Genomic DNA, 17,708 nt, shown 5'->3' on the forward strand with positions numbered 1-17,708 from the left:
TACCTCCACAACGGTCGCCAAGAACGTCGTGCAACCGCCGTTGACCAATTTCCTTGTGCTCGTCGCCGACACTGTTGCGACGAAACACGAGCTCTGACAGGCTCGATAAGTGAACTCCTTCTGTCCAGGCTCACGAAATGTAATCACTCGACTCTTGCAGTCGATTGTCGCGTGATACTTCGAGAGCTAGTCCATGCCTAGAATGACATCATAGGCCTCCAGTTTCCTGAGCTCCAACATTCGGATAGGCAGTATCCAATCGCCTATTTGCACCGGACATGATGTACACTTCGAGTAGGTATTAAACGTCGACCCAGGGCTGTCAACTCGCCACTTGCCATCACTTGTCTCTATGAGTATGTCATGCATGCGTGCGAATGATTCACTTATGAATGAATGCGTGGCTCCTGTATCAAATAAAGCCCTGGAGCGAACTCCGTTAATTAGAACCATACTTGCCACAAGGCGATGCTCCTCCGCCTTCGCAAGCTCCTCAGCTTGGATCTGAGCGGCGAATACTCGTCCGCTAGGGGCCGATTGTGTCATCTCAGGTTGACGCAGCATTATCGCATGTCCCGTCGATGCGACCGTCAGTGGAACTCCTCCATAGTGAGCCGGAACTGCCGGCGCCGATGCCGTTGATGGGGCAGGGGAGGCTCCTCCTCCCGGGCAGGGGAGGCTCCTCCTCCTCGTCGTAGCTTCTCTCGCTTTTTCCGAACATGGGCGTCACCGTGCTCCGCCCAAAGTGCTCGGTCGAAGACTTCCGCGAAGGTCGTGAGCTTGAGTATCTGCACGGCTTTTTAGATCCCCGGGCGAAGTCCTCGTAAGAACCAATCGGCCCGGTCCCGGTCATCCTTGACTATGTCCGGGACACAATCAATGAGGTGGGAGAATTCTTGTTCGTACTCCGCCACAGAGCGGTCCCCTTGCTCCAACTTGCGGAACTTCTCCTTGAGCTTCCGCTTCAGCGTATCGGGGAAATAGTTGGCGAACATCTCCTGCTTAAACTCCTCCCACAGCATCGGCGGAAGGCCGAGAAGCCGATCCCGTTTGATGCGCTTCCACCAGACCTTCGCCGCCTTTTCCAAACAATGCGTGGCGAGGTACACTTTATCTCTCTCCAAGGTACGTAAGTCCTCAAAGAGAGTCTCCATCGAGTCAATCCACGACTCGACAATCTCCGGTTCCACCTTCTCACCTTCGAAGATAGGCGGATGGAACTTGTTGAACTTGATAAGAGCTGCCAACGCGTGCTCTCCTTCAACGTCTTCGGCCGTCACGTCGAGTGTCGCCGATCCCGACGTCGCCTGTGGAACAATTGCTGGCGGCGGACGTACCATCACCAGAACCGCCGCTATACCCTCACCCTCAGCCGCTTCGGGTATACGAGTCGAGGGTGCGGGCGGACCACCGCCTTCTATCACCGTCGCAGCAGCTGCCGCAACTTGCCGCTCCAAAAGCTCCTGGAGCCGCTCGAACCGGGCCTCCTAGCGCTGCACCACATCAGTAAGTGCGGTCACTTGCGCCTGCAACCGATCTATTTCGCTCGGTCCTGTCTGCTCGGGCACCTCAGGAGGCGGTGCCGGAGTAGATCTCGTCCTAGGGCGTCCCCTTGGCGCCATTGGCCCCTGAAACGCAAACACTTGGTTAATAATCTTAACCAATTTCCTCGTCGCGATTACGACTTATAACAAAACAACAACAAATCGGGCAGAAGCACGCAAGTGTACTCGTCCCAGGCTTTTGGTATCATGTCGTCGGCCGCCAACACAGCCACCACAAGACAAGAACTCGTACCCCTTGAATCTATCTCTAGTCACAACTAGAGACATGTCACCAACTTCGACCAAATTGAATCAACTTTCACCACCATTATAGGTTCACGTTCCACTCTCGTACCTATAACCTTAGGGTTCACCAACTTAGGGTCTCCTAGGTCATCCTAGACTTTCTCTCTTTACTTGCTCTTAGGCTCTGATACCACTCTTCTGTCACACCTCGCCCCGAAAACACTACCAATTTGGCATGTTTCAGGCGCGGCAAGCGGATGCCGAACGGACAGAACCTCCCTTGTCCGCCCAAGGCTCACAAACCTGATCATGTATAAGAATTTACCCAGGAACACTAAATTCATAGATACATAATCAACAGGGCACAAACAGTGCCAACAACAGCTAAGAGCAAGCAATCCACAAGTAGAAACAAGTGAAATAAAGAGAGTGCTTTACTAACTATTACAATAATTTGCAATCTTTTACATTTACATCTTGTTCTCAAAATGGATACACCAACATCCAAGTACATAGCTCTCCAACCTCACTACATGAATCTCTCAAGTACATAGGTGAACTAAATGCAAAAAGAAAAGCTGCTATCTACCACGAACTCACTGATCTGGCGTGATGCCTTTGCCGCGGTCCTCGCCCGGCAAACCTGCACCTAACACTGAAATAGAGTAGGGTGAGAACTATCTTCCATACTTCCCAGTGGGCTCGGCCACCGACTCTGCCGATCTCTCCACTAGGTCCAAGTGCGCACAAGTAACAACGATATATATATATATATATATATATCAAAGCGGTAAAAGCATAAAGTAAACTATGCTACTATGCCCATGATCATGTATATGAATGCATGCATCATATGATAAACGGTACTATCACGCTACCAAATCGATCCATATTCGATAAGTAATGCTCAATAAGAATGTTTACTTAAATCGTGGTTTTTATGTTTAAACACTGAATGGTAAATATCTGGTGAATGGTGAATGAATGTTGAGATTTATCTATTCCTTTATTGTGGTTGTATTCTAGTTATACTCTGTCTGCGTGTCGGAATCCCTATCCATTTCTCTTTTAGCTAGAATACAACCAGATAGGTAAGGATTGGGTCGGAAACAGCTTTCAAAAGAATTTTCTCTTATAGGTAAGGATTAGGTCGGAACGTGGATTCTATAGTGCTAAAAGAGAGATGGACTCGAGAATTGTGTATTGACATAGAGAGTGGCGTCTATATATTTAAAGAACATGCCGAGTGGCATCTATACATTTAGAGAACATAACGAGTGGCATTAATGTAGTGTACTTGACACTAGAGGTCTATGGACTTAGGGATAGGTGGAATCTCTTAGAAAATGCCTTGTGAACAATGAATTTAGAATAGCTAAGTAGCTATGCTTGTTGGGCGGACTAGAGTTCCGCAAGTCATTGGTCCTAGTTGTAGGGTATGTCCTCACGTGGAGAGGATAGATCGAGCTCACAGTCTGTTTTCGGGATGGTATAACCATTCATATCCTCACATGGAGAGGATGGTCGTCGAGTACTCCGGAGTGTCGGGCAATAGGAACCACATAGAGGTCCACAGACAATCCCGGGTCCGAGAGCACAAGGAGCTCCTTACCTAGCGGGATAGTGATGTGAGTCGTAGGCAAACCCAAGGGTGTTGCCATAGATTGGGTTAATGTAATGGAAATGTAAGTAAACATTCTTATTGAGCATTACTAATTGAACATGGATCGATTTGATAGCATGATAGCACCTGACATCATATGATGCATGCATTCATATACATGATCATGGGCATAGTAGTATAGTTTACTTTATGCTTTTACCGCTTTGATATATATATATATATATATATATCGTTGTTACTTGTGCCTACTTGGACCTAGTGGAGAGATCGGCAGAGTCGGCGGCCGAGCCCACTGGGAACTATGGAAGATAGTTCTCACCCCACTCTATTTCAGTGGTAGGTNCAAAAAAATTTTGATGTTATGAAACGGCGGTGGGAATGCTCACTAAAGAAATTTTAATAAAAGCATTGTTTAAACAAAAATTTCTCTATTAAAAAAAAGCTTCTTAATTTTAATATTCATTTTTTATTCTTTTAAATTGCTCGTAGGTCTCTTGCTAAAACTATTGCTATTACATTGTCCAAGAAGTAGGGGGCTAAAATATTTTTATTTTGTGAAACAAACAGTTTATGGTTCAAACTTCTAACCACAATTGGGGCCTCATTTGAGATTACGAAAATATTGCGTTATGCATGATTAACTTAGTACTATACTCGAATCAGTTCAAACAATCCGTAAACCAGTGGAAAACCAAACAAATAAAAATGTGGCCTGTGTATGTCTCCTTTGGGAAGTACAAACCATCTCCTCTGTGATCACTTTGGCTAAGATGAGCCCACTTTGATAGGTCTACTTTCCCTGTGGACAGCTATAAAGGATACATAGAGTGGAGCCTTTTGCATATACCACTACTGCTTTTGCTCAATGCCACACTATAGAGTAGTGAGAGATACATGTATTAATCAGTAATTGGAATTACACTTAATAAACCTCTAGCATATATAGTTTTAATTTTTACAGGCATTGATTTTCGTCAAAGAGACGTCCGAATAACAAGGACAAATTCAGCTAATTAACTCACTATCGATTAAGAGATTCGCAAATTTGATCATGATTTGCTAGCAGGATCTGACCAACATATCAGTCGCTAGATGTTTATATAGCAAAACAATTCTATCTGAGTTCACCGGCGTTTCTAAACTAAAGTTGCATATACTTAATCGTGCGTCAGTATGACGCCACATTAGGATAAGATTATTTTTTTTAAAAAAAATATTACAAGAATAGTTTCAAAGAAAGTGCTTAGCATGTAGACCGTTTCATTATATGCTTTGAGATTTATACCGCCTGCATAATGATTAATAGATAAAGCAGTTTGATCGTGCAGACAGTCTCTACCAAGCTTCTGTTTGGTGATCCGTTTGGTGGTGGTCGACTGGTCGGTTTGTCCGCATCACAGAATTCATGTCGACACGATTTGGGTCGGATCCGATACATCCAAAATCAATCCTGACTCGATCAATTCATGTGCCCACAGATTAAAAAAATAAAAAGGACACATATGCCACCTCCCTCTCCCTTGACCTTTTGTGTTGCACCATATATATATATATATATATATATATATATATATCTCGTTGTTACTTGTGCCCACTTGGACCTAGTGGAGAGATCGGCAGAGTCGGCGGCCGAGCCCACTGGGAACTATGGAAGATAGTTCTCACCCCACTCTATTTCAGTGGTAGGTACAGGTTTGCCGGGCGAGGATCGCGGCAAGGGCATCGCGCCCGATCAGTGAGTTTGTGGTAGATAGTAGCTTTCCTTTTTGCATTTAGTTCACCTATGTACTTGAGAGATTCATGTGGTGAGGTTGGAGAGCTATGTACTTTGGATGTATCCATTTTGAGATAATGATGTAAATGTAAAAGATTGCAAATTATTGTAATAGTTAGTAAAGCACTTCTTTATTTCACTTGTTTCTACTTGTGGATTGCTTGCTCTTAGCTGTTGTTGGCACTGTTTGTGCCCTGTTGATTATGTATCTATGAATTTAGTATTCCTGGGTAAATTCTCATACATGATTAGGTTTGTGAGCCTTGGGCGGATAGGGGAGGTTCTGTCCGTTCGGCATCCGCTTGCCGCGCCCGAAACGTGCTAAATTGGTAGTGTTTTCGGGGCGGGGCGTGACAGTTACATTTGGTATCAGAGCCTAAGAGCAAGTAAAGACAGAAAGTCTAGGATGACCTAGGAGATCCTAAGTTGGTGAACCCTAAGGTTATAGGTACGAGAGTGAAACGTGAACCTATAACGGTGGCGGAAGTTGATTTGATTGGGTCGAAGTTGGTGACATGTCTCTAGTTGTGACTAGAGATAGATTCAAGGGGTACGAGTTCTTCTCTTGAGGTGGTTGTGTCGGCGGCCGACGACATGATACCGAAAGCCTGGGACGAGTACACTTGCGTGCTTCTGAAAGTTTTGAGGAGCCCAAGGATCTATCTAGATTGTATCTATCACCTAGAGGGGGGTGAATAGGTGAAATAGCCAAAAACCACAAATCTCAATGCGATAAAAATAAATGCGGAAAATAAAAATCACACCGAGATTTACGTGGGAAAACTCCAATTTGGAGAAAAACCCATGGGACCAACACGCAAAAAAATAATCCACTAAGAGAAAAGATTACAAGGTGATTACCGACTCCACGGACTCAACCTCTCTTAACCTCCTATGAATCTCGCGCAATCCTCCGGGTTGTCCACGCCCTCACGTTCGAATCCACGAACGCCTCCACTTCGAATCCACGAAGCTTCAATCACGCCGAATCCACGACGCCACTCGAATCCACGAGCCCACGATTCGAATCCACGAACCGCCTTCGTTCACGCCGAATCCACGACGCCGTTCATGAAGAGCATCATGATTATGGTGATCCTTTGCTTAGAGTATCGATGAAAATCAGGGAAGGAAACTTCAAGCGAAGCTGAGATCAAATCGACATATAGATATGAAATTTCAATATATCAATTTGACCTAAAAGAGGCTTTTTGTAGAAAATAGGTTTTAGATGAAACCCGAGCCTCTAGGGTTTCTCAAACATGTATTTTCGTGATGCTTGATATGTTAGAGAAGCCCAATAGCTTATTTATAGACTTTAGAATCAATTAGAGTCGGATTAGAAAGTTTTCATGATTTTATACTGTGTACCGGTACACTTTAGGCTGTCACCGGTTACACAATGACGGAACGAAAAACCTGACGAAACAGTGAAACCGGTTACATCCACGATGGCCGTACCAGTAAACATTTTGTACCGGTACACTTCTGATGCTGTATCGGTACACTTTGCAAATTTTTGCCGTTTCGGGTTTTGCAAAGTTCCGATGCACTTTCTAATCCGATAGACATTGATATTATGATTTTAATGTCTACAATTAAGTATGAATCACCATAATCATGAATTAACACTTTACCTGGACATCGTGATTCACAGTGTGAGTTGTTTTCCAACTTCTTCGAAATCCTGAATTCTTCGATCTTCGACAATACGCACCGATCCTTCAAGACTCCGACTCACTTCATGAAACTTGCCAACACACAAGACTTAACAATCTTCCCCTTTGGCAATTTCGTGACAAAACTCACACAAACTCAAAAATTACAATTTAAAGAAAAACGAAGTTCAATTGTCATCACCAAAATATTGAACTCCTCGCGTGTAATCCAAATACAATTTGAAACTTAAACTTACATCAAAAACTCCTAAAACAGACTCTATGACTTAGACGCAACAAGGAGTCTTGAAGTCTTGATTTCCTGCAAAACAATTTATCCAAAAAGATATAGAAAGTTAAATTCTGGACATCCTTACAATTTACACTTCTTCTCCCCCTTTGTTCTTTATTCCTTCTTCTTCTCGAAATATCACTCCTTGTCTCCCTTTGTTCACCGGTTCTTTAGATCAATACATGTTCATCATTGTTCTCCCCCTTTTTGTCAAAAATTGCCAAAGATAAAACATATGAAGAGAGAAAACATACTAAGAGCATAAGAGTAGTCAAATCATAGTTACAGGCCTAAAACAAAAGTAAAACCATGCAAATGAAAAATAAGCAAGCAAAGCTAAAACATCGTCCTAAAAGCTAAGTAGCAAGACTAAGTGCGAGGATGTAATCACTCCGTGTCCTCACCATCATCATCATCATCTCCTGCACCAGCTCCAGACCCTCCAGCCTCAGTAGTATTACCAGACGGTGGAATGAGTGGATGTCGTGAAGTCGATCTGGTATAAGTAGTGTAGGTGAGATGAACATGTCCCGATCGCGCCTGCCGGAAGAACATCCTTGCCGAAATATGCAGAAGTTCAAAAAAGAAAAAGAAAAACAAATCAAAGCTATGTTTATTGAATAGCCATCGCGTCTCTTCCCCGCGATAAAATCGCCATGCTTTCCCATTCCAGAGCACAAACCACATCCTGTAAGAGAATTTGGGTGTTAAACAGGTACAAATATACATCATACAATGAGTGACCAAAGGTTCCTCCCCTACTTTTAAAGATATTATGAAGGATTAACAGTTCAATCTTTTGACTCATAACTCACAAAAGGATTTTGGGGATCAATGTCAAAGGCATTGATAGCACATGGCTCAGCTAATAGCTCAACAGGATCTTCACCTGTTAAAACACACCCAAAAAAAAAAATAAATCAAGACCAGCTTACCAATTGTTTAAGACCACTAAAATAACACCATCAAAGTGATTAGTTTGCAATCTCTTGGAAATATTTGGGCCAGAAATGGCAAAAAACAGAGTTCGATGAAAGTTCCTTTATATTGCATGAATGACTTTGGATTTTCATTTCATTTTCATTGTTTATGTTGATTTTTATTTGACCACGCATTCCTGATGACTGAAACTGGTGATTCACAAGAGTGCATCGATTTGATCCAACCAATTATGGAATTCAATGGAAAAAAGGATAATGAAGTAAGTCGAATCACGTCATAAATAATTCAAGCTATTTGAATAATCAAAAAAACAATATGGAAGGAAATTGTCTTGTCCAATTTAGTGCCAATTTGCACATTAAAGCATATTTCGCCATCTCTTGAGAGAAAACTTACCTTGTTCAAGAACTACAAGGATCCCATCTTCTGAGCACACCATAACAGGTAATATTTTCGTCGACAGAGCTGAGGTAATTCCAGAAGATTGAGTGTAGCTGTCATACTGAACCTTGCATACCTCGCTCTCGGAGACTGGTTGGTCCGTCCCATTAAGACAGACTCCAGAGAGTAGGATCGGCCACTGCTGCCAACGAAGATCCCAAGCAAATAGAGTTCCAGAAGAGCCCCCCACCTTCAGAATTTTAAATAAGATGCACATTAAGAGCATGTCATTATATCAAGCACTCATTAGGAAGTCCTGAACTAAAAGACATGGTATTAAATTGGAAAAATCCCAAAATAAAGTGATTACAAAATGCTCATTAACCCAAGGAACTATCATGAAGCTTATTTGTGTTTAAATAAAGAAATGTCTAAAGCTACGAACGCACATTTAGCTTCCGAAGATATTATCAACTCTTTACACCAGAAGATTTGAATACTTCTTAATCACATAAGCTAAATTATTAAGGACATATGAATAGAAAGACAGCTCAGGTACATCTGCTGATCTTTGAAAGAATTTCCCCCAACAATAACATGTGTTAACATATGTGCATATCAGTATACATACTACATGAGAGCAGCTTCTGCTGGTCTTTTAATGAAGGTACCATAGACTATGGATATTTATGGATCCAACGATATAAAACAACGGATTACACATTTCTAAATGAACATCTGCCTTGAGTGAGTTGTGGTGATCTTACTATACATATATGCTTTCGTGATGGATGGATGTCAATTGAATGCACTATGCCAGTGACATTTCCTCTTCCCCTGCAACACCAGTATGCTCGTTTGATCAGGCTAAATAGCGAATTCAAATAGCTTATAGAGCTTACAAAGATAAGTGAGTGTAGCCATATTTGGCAGATATGCTTCAACCATATTGCGGCATCATTAATGAGATTACAAGAATTGCACCGGCGCGCTATGGCAGGGCCAAAGTGATCTGAAAGCAACAATGAAAAAGAATAAAGCAAAAAGAGATTAAAACATGCATACTATTTCTCTAGACAAATCCGTATAGAACACTTACTGAAATGCAATAGTACTAAAAGAGTAGCCATACAATTTAATAATGTTGAAAACTAAAATTTCGTTCTTATCGATTCAATGTTCTCATTAGTACTTTTCTATTTCTTGTTCTGCATTGCTAGCCAAGTTGGATGGTTGCATGCAGAGCACACTATGCAGGCCTCGCCTTTAGCTAAAATAGAAGTATGAGAAGAAAATTGAATTAGAAATTTAGCTAAAGATTGGAATAACGTCAACAGTAGCAAAATGACCAAGGATTAAAAAAAATTCTCTTATGTTACTACATAAGAGCGTTGTCACACTACATAAATAGCAAGTTGCACCAAAACAAATATTAAAATCAAGGCTCGGTTTTTCTATCTAAAAACCCAAAGTTCATTTTCTTACAACGAAAAAAGAGAACTCGCAACATCAGTGTAAAAAAAGAAAATATTGCAGGAACAATTGTTAGTTTTAGTAATTCGCATAAAATTAAGCATATCTGCCTCTGGAAAGTAAAATTTTTTAAGAGATATTGCGTGGAAACAAACTTGGTATCACAAAGCCCCTTGTCATCATTGCCCTACATTAGATAGCAAAAGTACCGTGTAAAATATTGTTCCAAAATAGAGAATTAGAGCTTTAAAATTACAAACCTTCTGCATCACAAAGTCCCTTGTGTCATCATTGCCTTACATTACATAGCAAAAGTAGTGTGGAGACAAACTGTTTTAAAGTAGAAAGACAAAGTATCGAGAAAGGAACAAATATATTGAAAAGGTAAGCAAACCTGTGAGCTAGCAAGGACCAAAATATTTGGTAAAATAAGAGGCCAAAGAATAGCACAACATAAAGACAACTAAAAGCAAAATACTCGTTAAGTATACAAAGCTCGATAATGAGAACGAAGACAAAAAGGAGAAAGTCAGTGAGAAAAAAGAAAAAAGAAACGAATTAGATCACATACATAGTCACATAAAATCAACTAAGAATGAAAAAGAAAAGGTTCAAGAAACTAAACTTTTCGCGAGGCACATATGAGGGGAGGCCTAATTGGAAGAAGGTTTTCTTTAAAATCAATAGCGATGAAAAAAATATTAGAGAATAAATGAGAAGGCAAGGTGACCAAAAGATTGTATATATAAAGCCTAAAGCAACAGATTTGTTAAACATAAGATGTTTAGAGGTGAGCTTTACGAAATCCACATTCAAACAAAACAAATTTTATACAAATTAAACCCAGAAATTGCTATGAAATATATCATAGAGATTGTTCCAACGTTTTAGTCCTAATCGAAAGATATATAATTAGAAGAATCTTACAAAGGCCAATCAACTAATCACTAAGCAATATAAGCAAATAAAGACTCAAATAGCAACACTATTATTTGGGAGGCTGAAGTGCTCATACTGTCCTCTTTGATCCAAACCTATATAGAAGATGAATAGCTAAAGCAATTGCTATATAGCTGTCCAAGCTAACTTATCTATCAAAACTAATTCTTTGTGTTAAAGAATGTAATAAAGCCAATGAGTAACAGGACCTAAAACTCAAGATCGTCTATTCTGATACTATGTTAATTTGAAATAGCCATTATCTCAAAAAATTCAGAGTATAAAAAAGTCAGTATTTTTTTTAATATTTATATTCAACATTTTGGATAATATTGAGTCGGATCACAATCCTCTCAGATTAAAGAGGTTTTGAAGTTCGATTTACATCTATCTTACCATATACGTCAATCATATTTTGGGGTTCGCAAGTAGAATTTCTCTTTAACTTTTACTCGATACCATCTTGCTAAGTATCCTGCTAAGTATCTTAAGTACGATTGCATATCCTTAACTTAAGAAAAATACTGTAAAATACAGAATGTATTAACTAAAGTTGCAGGTCAAATGGATACAAAGATGGACATAATTAAGATTATATTGAAAACTTTTCATAGAAATAAAATTATAAGAACGAACACTACAAAAAAAAATAATATGCTATAAATGACATGAACATCCATAAGTTAAACATCAGATGTTTAGAGATAAACCTTGTGAAATACACATTCAAAAGAAAAACAAAGTATTAAAAAATTATTACAATCCAGACCTAAGCCTTGCTACAAAGTATATCATACAGATTGTTCAAATATTTTAGTCCAAATCAAAAGATTTATAATGAGAATAATCAGGCAAAAATCAATCAGAAATTACTATGAACCAAATGGTGGATTAGCAAAACAATAAACAATAGAATTAAACAGCTAGAAAAATAGATTAATATTTGGTAGGCTATAGAACTCATATACCTCCATCTTTTCCAACCAGATCCCAACAGAAGATTAAGGCCTACAGCGGTTGATATACAGTCATCCAAGCTACCTTGTCATCTAAATTTTTTAGATAAAATTTATGAATAATTAAAGCACATACTACTCATATAAAATCAACTAGGCTCAGGGGGAAAAAAAGATTTTAGAAACTGAGCATTTCGTGAGGCACGCATTTCTCAAGGCTTAATCAGAAGAAGATTTTCCTTAAAATCTGTAGAAACAAAAGAGAGATCAGAAATTAAACTAAAATAGAAGGCAGGGAAAAAATTATATGTACAAAGCCTGAAGAAACAAATTTGTTAAACATAAGATGTTTAGAGGTAACTCTGTGTAGTCCACATTCAAAACAAAAGCAAAGCATACAATGTCTTATACAAATTGAACCTAGAAATTGCTATGATATATATATATATATATATATATATATATATATATATAGAGAGAGAGAGAGAGAGAGAGNTTTAGGCCTAATCAAAAGATATATAGTGAGAAGAATTTTATAAAGATTAACAGGAATTACTACGGGAAAAAAAAAGACCAATCAGCTAATCACTAAACAACAAAATGGAAATTGTGTAGTTTAATTCATAAGAAAAAAGGATTGATAAACAGAAGCTATTTTACAATCGTTGCTTAAAATTGGACAAATTAAGGGGGAGAAAAAAAAAAAGTCAACAGAGAAAAAGAATTATATGAATTTTGAATTTGTAGAATTATAGTTCAATACCTCGTGATCAAATTTGGGCAGACGATCTGAATTTGTAGAAGAAAAAGAACCTAGCTAATCAAACACAAAGAATTATATAATCCAAAAACCGGAGTGATATTCAATTAAGAAACCAAGATGGAAATACTCTTCAAAAGGGGATTAGGTGTTATATTAGATAGACAAAATAACCCAGTGAACCACAAAGCTCTGCCCACATATACTATCAAACCAACTAACCATTTATTCAGTAAAATGAAACCCAAGATGCTCCGCATACCTGATTATCAGCAGCCCTGGCATAAAAAGCTAAAACAATCAGTATAGGGCATACCAAAATAAAAAAGAAAAAAAAGGTTAGAATGCTTAGTAAGCCGCAACTGTTGAGTGCGTCATTTTTGCAGGTAAACATCTGACAAAATTGTCCAATAGGTCCATGTTAAATAATCAACTTTTAATCTTACATTATTGCAAAAAAACTCCAAATTCCATATTAACATACCATAGAAACACAGTTTATCAAGAAGATCATATAGCTGATTCTTTCTTAGAAGCAGCACCCCTTTAGACACTTTTAAAAAATTTAAACCGTGCCATCTTTATGTCCATTAGATATAGGGGATTCCTTACGAACTTTAATTAGAATAGTTACATATGGCTACACAACTTTTGCTAGCTGATAACAAACATTCAATGAACCAAAAGAATAAGAGATCGAAAGCAACAGAAACACCACTAAAAGAAATATAAATCATAGCATTATGAAAGTAGCTAACAAAAAAAAAAAAGAATAATCAATAGGCTCAAATAGTTTCGAACGAACCGAGTGAGCTCAGATAGCAAGGATACCGCCATGTTTTTCTTCACATATTTGATGTACTTTTTTTTTAGGCAATAATCGGTGCAAGCGTTGCCCTAAGGCCATCAAGCTTGCCCTTTTTAAATTCCATATCAGCATTACCCTGCAAACTATTTGAGGCCATAGATTACCCATATCTTTTGTGCCACTACTTCCATAATGCTGCGATCAAAACACCAGCATTTTTTGCTGCACACTCGATGGATATTCTTTCAGCCAATAATGGTCGCAAGAGTTGGTGCTAATTTTTTTTACTCTATATTATTACCAACCATCTTCGGAAATAAATTATGATGAGTAATGGTATTATGGACCACCCCCAGAAAATTGCCAGCAACAAATGGGGAAAAAAAAATCTAAAATATTAGGCCCCACATCAAACTTCCGAAGAGAACAATATCATATTTTTATTATTGCTACCCAGCACGTGCCTCATAACCCTAAACCCACCATGCTTTTTTTTTTTTTTGTACAATTGTTGCCTATCAACAGCTCGCTCATGTTTCGTTTACACAAACCGAGGGGAAAATAATAGGAAATCAGGTTTTTTTTGCACAAACTAGAAATAATAAAGCCAACAGGAATACAGAGTAGCTATTAACTATAGTGAAAATATAAGGGAGGCAAAGCATTGAAACCAAGAAGAATAGTAACAAATGGTATCGGTTCCTTTTATTACGACCAGCTGCAAGGGACAAACCAAAAAATATGAAATAGAAAAAATACGAAAAAAAAATAAAAGAATAGTTAGGGAAACAGAGTACTGCAAATGGATTATAAAAAAAAAATAGATTACCCCACAAAAAAAAAGACATAAGTTACACTAGCATCAAAAGCATTAGCTAAAATATACTAGTATTCTAACCTGGAAAAAATCTATAAGGATTCGATTAGTCTAACAATCAACCTTGCAAGTAGCCTACTCACTGGCTCATCTCATCAAGCAACACACAAAGCACCAGCTAAATTCCCAATAAATTTTGCTCATAAGTTAACAAAAGTAGCGTAGCCTTAGTAGGGTTTATAAAATTTCTCAAGCAAACAAATGGTGCGCGCAAAGGCACTCATACAAATTTGCATAAATTTTTTTTATCTCCTAAATTAAAATTCCTGACTTCGAAGGTCAACTTATATGCAGTTTTCTGACAGCACCAGCGAGTAGATGCAACACAACAATTAAAATCGGAAGAGGTCGCAAAGTACCATAATCACAGTAGCAGCCAAACAAATAGATACAACACAGCCAGCAAGAACAAAAGGCAAAAAAAAATTCATTAAATTTCCAACCCCGTATCTAAAATAGAATATGCACCATAAGAAAAGGGAACCGATCGACCTACAACACCAGCGAGCAAATCTGGATGGAACCAATGGCGGCGGGGATGAAGAACAGGGATAAAAAATCGAAGGGAACCAAAGAGAAAAGTAAACAGCAGGAAAAGAGAAACAAACCGCAAATAATCTGGTATTTATAAGCCATCTTTCTGAACAAGAGATCGATCAATTTATCAGAGAAAGAAGGGGCATGAGACACACCCGGAGTCAGAGACCATACCCCGACCGTACCTACCGTACCCATCGAGCCATCTACGCGTGGCCACCGACTCCCCACGACGCCTTGGCGAGTTGCAGAAGGGCACGTCACAGGAGAGCATGGCCCGCCTTCCGAGGCAGTAAAAAAGCCAAGGCCGTACCAACGGCTCCGCCAGGCCACGGCGGAGACAACGACAGAACCACACCTCCTCTGTCCTGAAAAGGATGGCACCCCCGTCCTCGCAAAGACTGGGGCAACGGCTCCATACAGCTGAGAACGTGCGATGGAAGAAAAGATGCAGCCCATACCGCCGACGGCACAACGCCACCCCCCTCCCCACATGTACGGAAAGGCGGACCTGATAGGACATGCGGCAAGAGAAGGAGGGGAGGCGCTAGACCGCACGGTGTCGCGGCTGCGCAGCGAAGGCGGAGAGGATGGAGAGAAAGCGAGGGGGGAACACCGCGCCGTACGGGAGAGGCGGCTGTGCTCCTGAAGGAGGACGGCAACCATCGCAGCGAGGACAAAGAGGACGAAAAAGTCAGAGCGGACCATCTCGTCCGAAGACGAAGAGGGAGAGGAGAAGCGGGGCGGCACGGCGCCGTACGCGAGGGCGGAGAGCGCGAAATGCGGGGAGGGCTCCGTTAGGGTTGCTGATTCATAGGATTACTAGGTAAGGAGCCGCGCTTCGCTGCGGATGGAAAGATTTATAATAAACATACATTAGTAAATATTAAACGACAAAAATAATAATATTTTGTGACACTCCAATAGTCCCATATTCGATGGAAATAGGGTTATCATTGAGTTTATAAAATACTTAGACACTAGTAATAATAACTGGGCTTAAACATTTTGGACCGGTGGTTGGGCCCAACGAATTATTATTGCTACTGGGCTGGTGTCACAACCCAATCCCCGCCAATTTGGTCGGGTTTGGGTCACGTCAACAGACGCCGAACGGACAGGGCCTCCCCCGCCCGCCCAAGGCTCTAACAGTATGTATAATAAAGCAATCAAGTAAGGTGATTAGTAATTATACAAGGCTTGCACGAGGGCAAGCGACAATAAAAGCGGAAGCTCTAGGCTATACATACAACATACATATACTTGATTGCTTATTGCATCAAATACAAGTAAACTATTACATTCTCTTTCTTTCATTCATAATCCTTTACATTTAGTCATTCACCAATTACATGATTGTTTCCACTTTTACAACTTTCTAATTCAACAAAAGAAGTTGATACATGTATACCAAAAGGGTAATGACTATAAAATGATATAAGTCCCCGGTGGCCGCTATCTACGGCGCCAAACCCTTGCCTCGGTCCTCCGCCGCCCCGCTCGCATTAAGATTTGTAGGGTTAGTGGTAATGAGAACTAGAACAAAGTTCCCAGTGGGTTCGGCAACCGACCTCGCCGACTTACCCACTAGGTCTATTTAGGCATAAGTATTTCAAGAAATGGAAATAGTAACCATATAACTGAATGCATCTAATACTATGCCTGCAAGAAAGAATGTCAGTGGATAGTAATCAATAATACTTGATATGCATGCATGCATGTTCTTTACTTTACTTTACTTTACCTTTCATTACCCAATCTTTCCGGTTAACTTTGTTAACCCCAATAGCTCACCATTTCAATTTTGTTTCCCGTCTACTGGGGAAGGCTTTTAGCGCTACCACCCGAGGGATTTTTATCGACGGGGTTCGGCCCCATGGTGTCTACACTCCGAGTACACCGCTTGAGGGGGAGCGACCTCCCACAAGCCAAAGTCAATGTGAGCCTCGATCCAATCCTCACGCGGAGGATCCATAGCCACTAGTCACAATGTCATTGTCTTAATAGGTTCTTACCTATTGTTCATGTCATGTTCTAAGTTGTTCTCGCCACAATGTCACTATGGTTAAACCTATGTTTAACAATGTCATTTTCAAGGTTATTCATGTCTCTAATATCAATGTCACCATTGTTTACTATAGTCAAGTCCATGTCCCACATTCATACATCTCAAGGGTTCAATCAATACATGTCCTCTATGGTTTGTAGTTCTCTGTTTTTTTTATCCAAGATAAAAGCATACAATTAACCATCCAAAGTCCACATGTACAACTACCCTATCATGCATGAATGAATATATACTACATGCTCAATACAAAGCGACATAGACATAGAAGGGAATCCAACGATTCCGGAATGCACTCCCCACCTTGTGAGGTATAAGAAGATCATTCCGACACTTTCCTCGCTCAACGAACGCCTACCTCGCTCAACGAACGCCTACCTCGCGTCCTACAACCCAAAAGAAAGCTCATTTTAGCCCTTTTGTACATGAACTATATTCTAACATTTTCGTTTCGCGAAACGGAGTTTCCCACCGCGTTAGGAACACCCCTAATTAGGTTTCTACGGGGTCAATTCGTCCCCAAAAAATCCTAGAGCAAAAACCCCAATTTCGGTGCCCTAATAATGCCATATGTGCTCAAACCCTAGATTGATCTCATTGCTAAGCAAAAGAAAGCTTAGAATCGTCTAGGAAGCATTCTAATAAGGTTTCTAAACTTTTTAAACCATTCCTAGAACATCCTTTGCAAGTTCTAAGGTTCCACCATGAGAGCATCTCAAGGTCACCATGGATTTCATGGTTTCATGGTGTTAGAGGAGTTCTAGGTTAATTTAGAGGACAACAAACCCCAAAAATCTCGGTTTAAACCAAACCCTAGAGTTCTGCAAGCATG

At 40.0% G+C, this 17,708-nt stretch overlaps 1 protein-coding gene across 1 annotated transcript; it reads right to left on the reverse strand.

Annotated features, from left to right (window-relative positions):
• On the reverse strand, positions 7,373 to 15,519 carry LOC109723504. Its single transcript, XM_020251934.1, has 7 exons — positions 15,125 to 15,519; positions 12,852 to 12,867; positions 11,842 to 11,881; positions 9,229 to 9,473; positions 8,477 to 8,711; positions 7,954 to 8,027; positions 7,373 to 7,826 (listed from the first exon to the last, which is right to left on the reverse strand). The coding sequence occupies exons 1-7, from the start codon at positions 15,517 to 15,519 to the stop codon at positions 7,752 to 7,754; spliced, it is 1,080 nt and encodes a 359-aa protein (XP_020107523.1). The 3' UTR covers positions 7,373 to 7,751.

The sequence above is a fragment of the Ananas comosus genome, linkage group 1 (assembly GCF_001540865.1).
Source record: "Ananas comosus cultivar F153 linkage group 1, ASM154086v1, whole genome shotgun sequence".
NCBI lineage: Eukaryota > Viridiplantae > Streptophyta > Magnoliopsida > Poales > Bromeliaceae > Ananas > Ananas comosus.

What these genes read in the sequence shown, in the direction of transcription:
- LOC109723504 (XM_020251934.1), bottom strand. Translation starts at nt 15,519, where the DNA reads ATGGTCCGCTCTGACTTTTTCGTCCTCTTTGTCCTCGCTGCGATGGTT. An exon ending in TCTGGTTGGAAAAGATGGAG is followed by an intron (nt 9,474 to 11,841) that starts GTATATGAGTTC and finishes TGTTGCTTTCAG; the next exon opens with ATCACTTTGGCCCTGCCATA. An exon ending in CCTTGTAGTTCTTGAACAAG is followed by an intron (nt 8,028 to 8,476) that starts GTAAGTTTTCTC and finishes GTGTTTTAACAG; the next exon opens with GTGAAGATCCTGTTGAGCTA.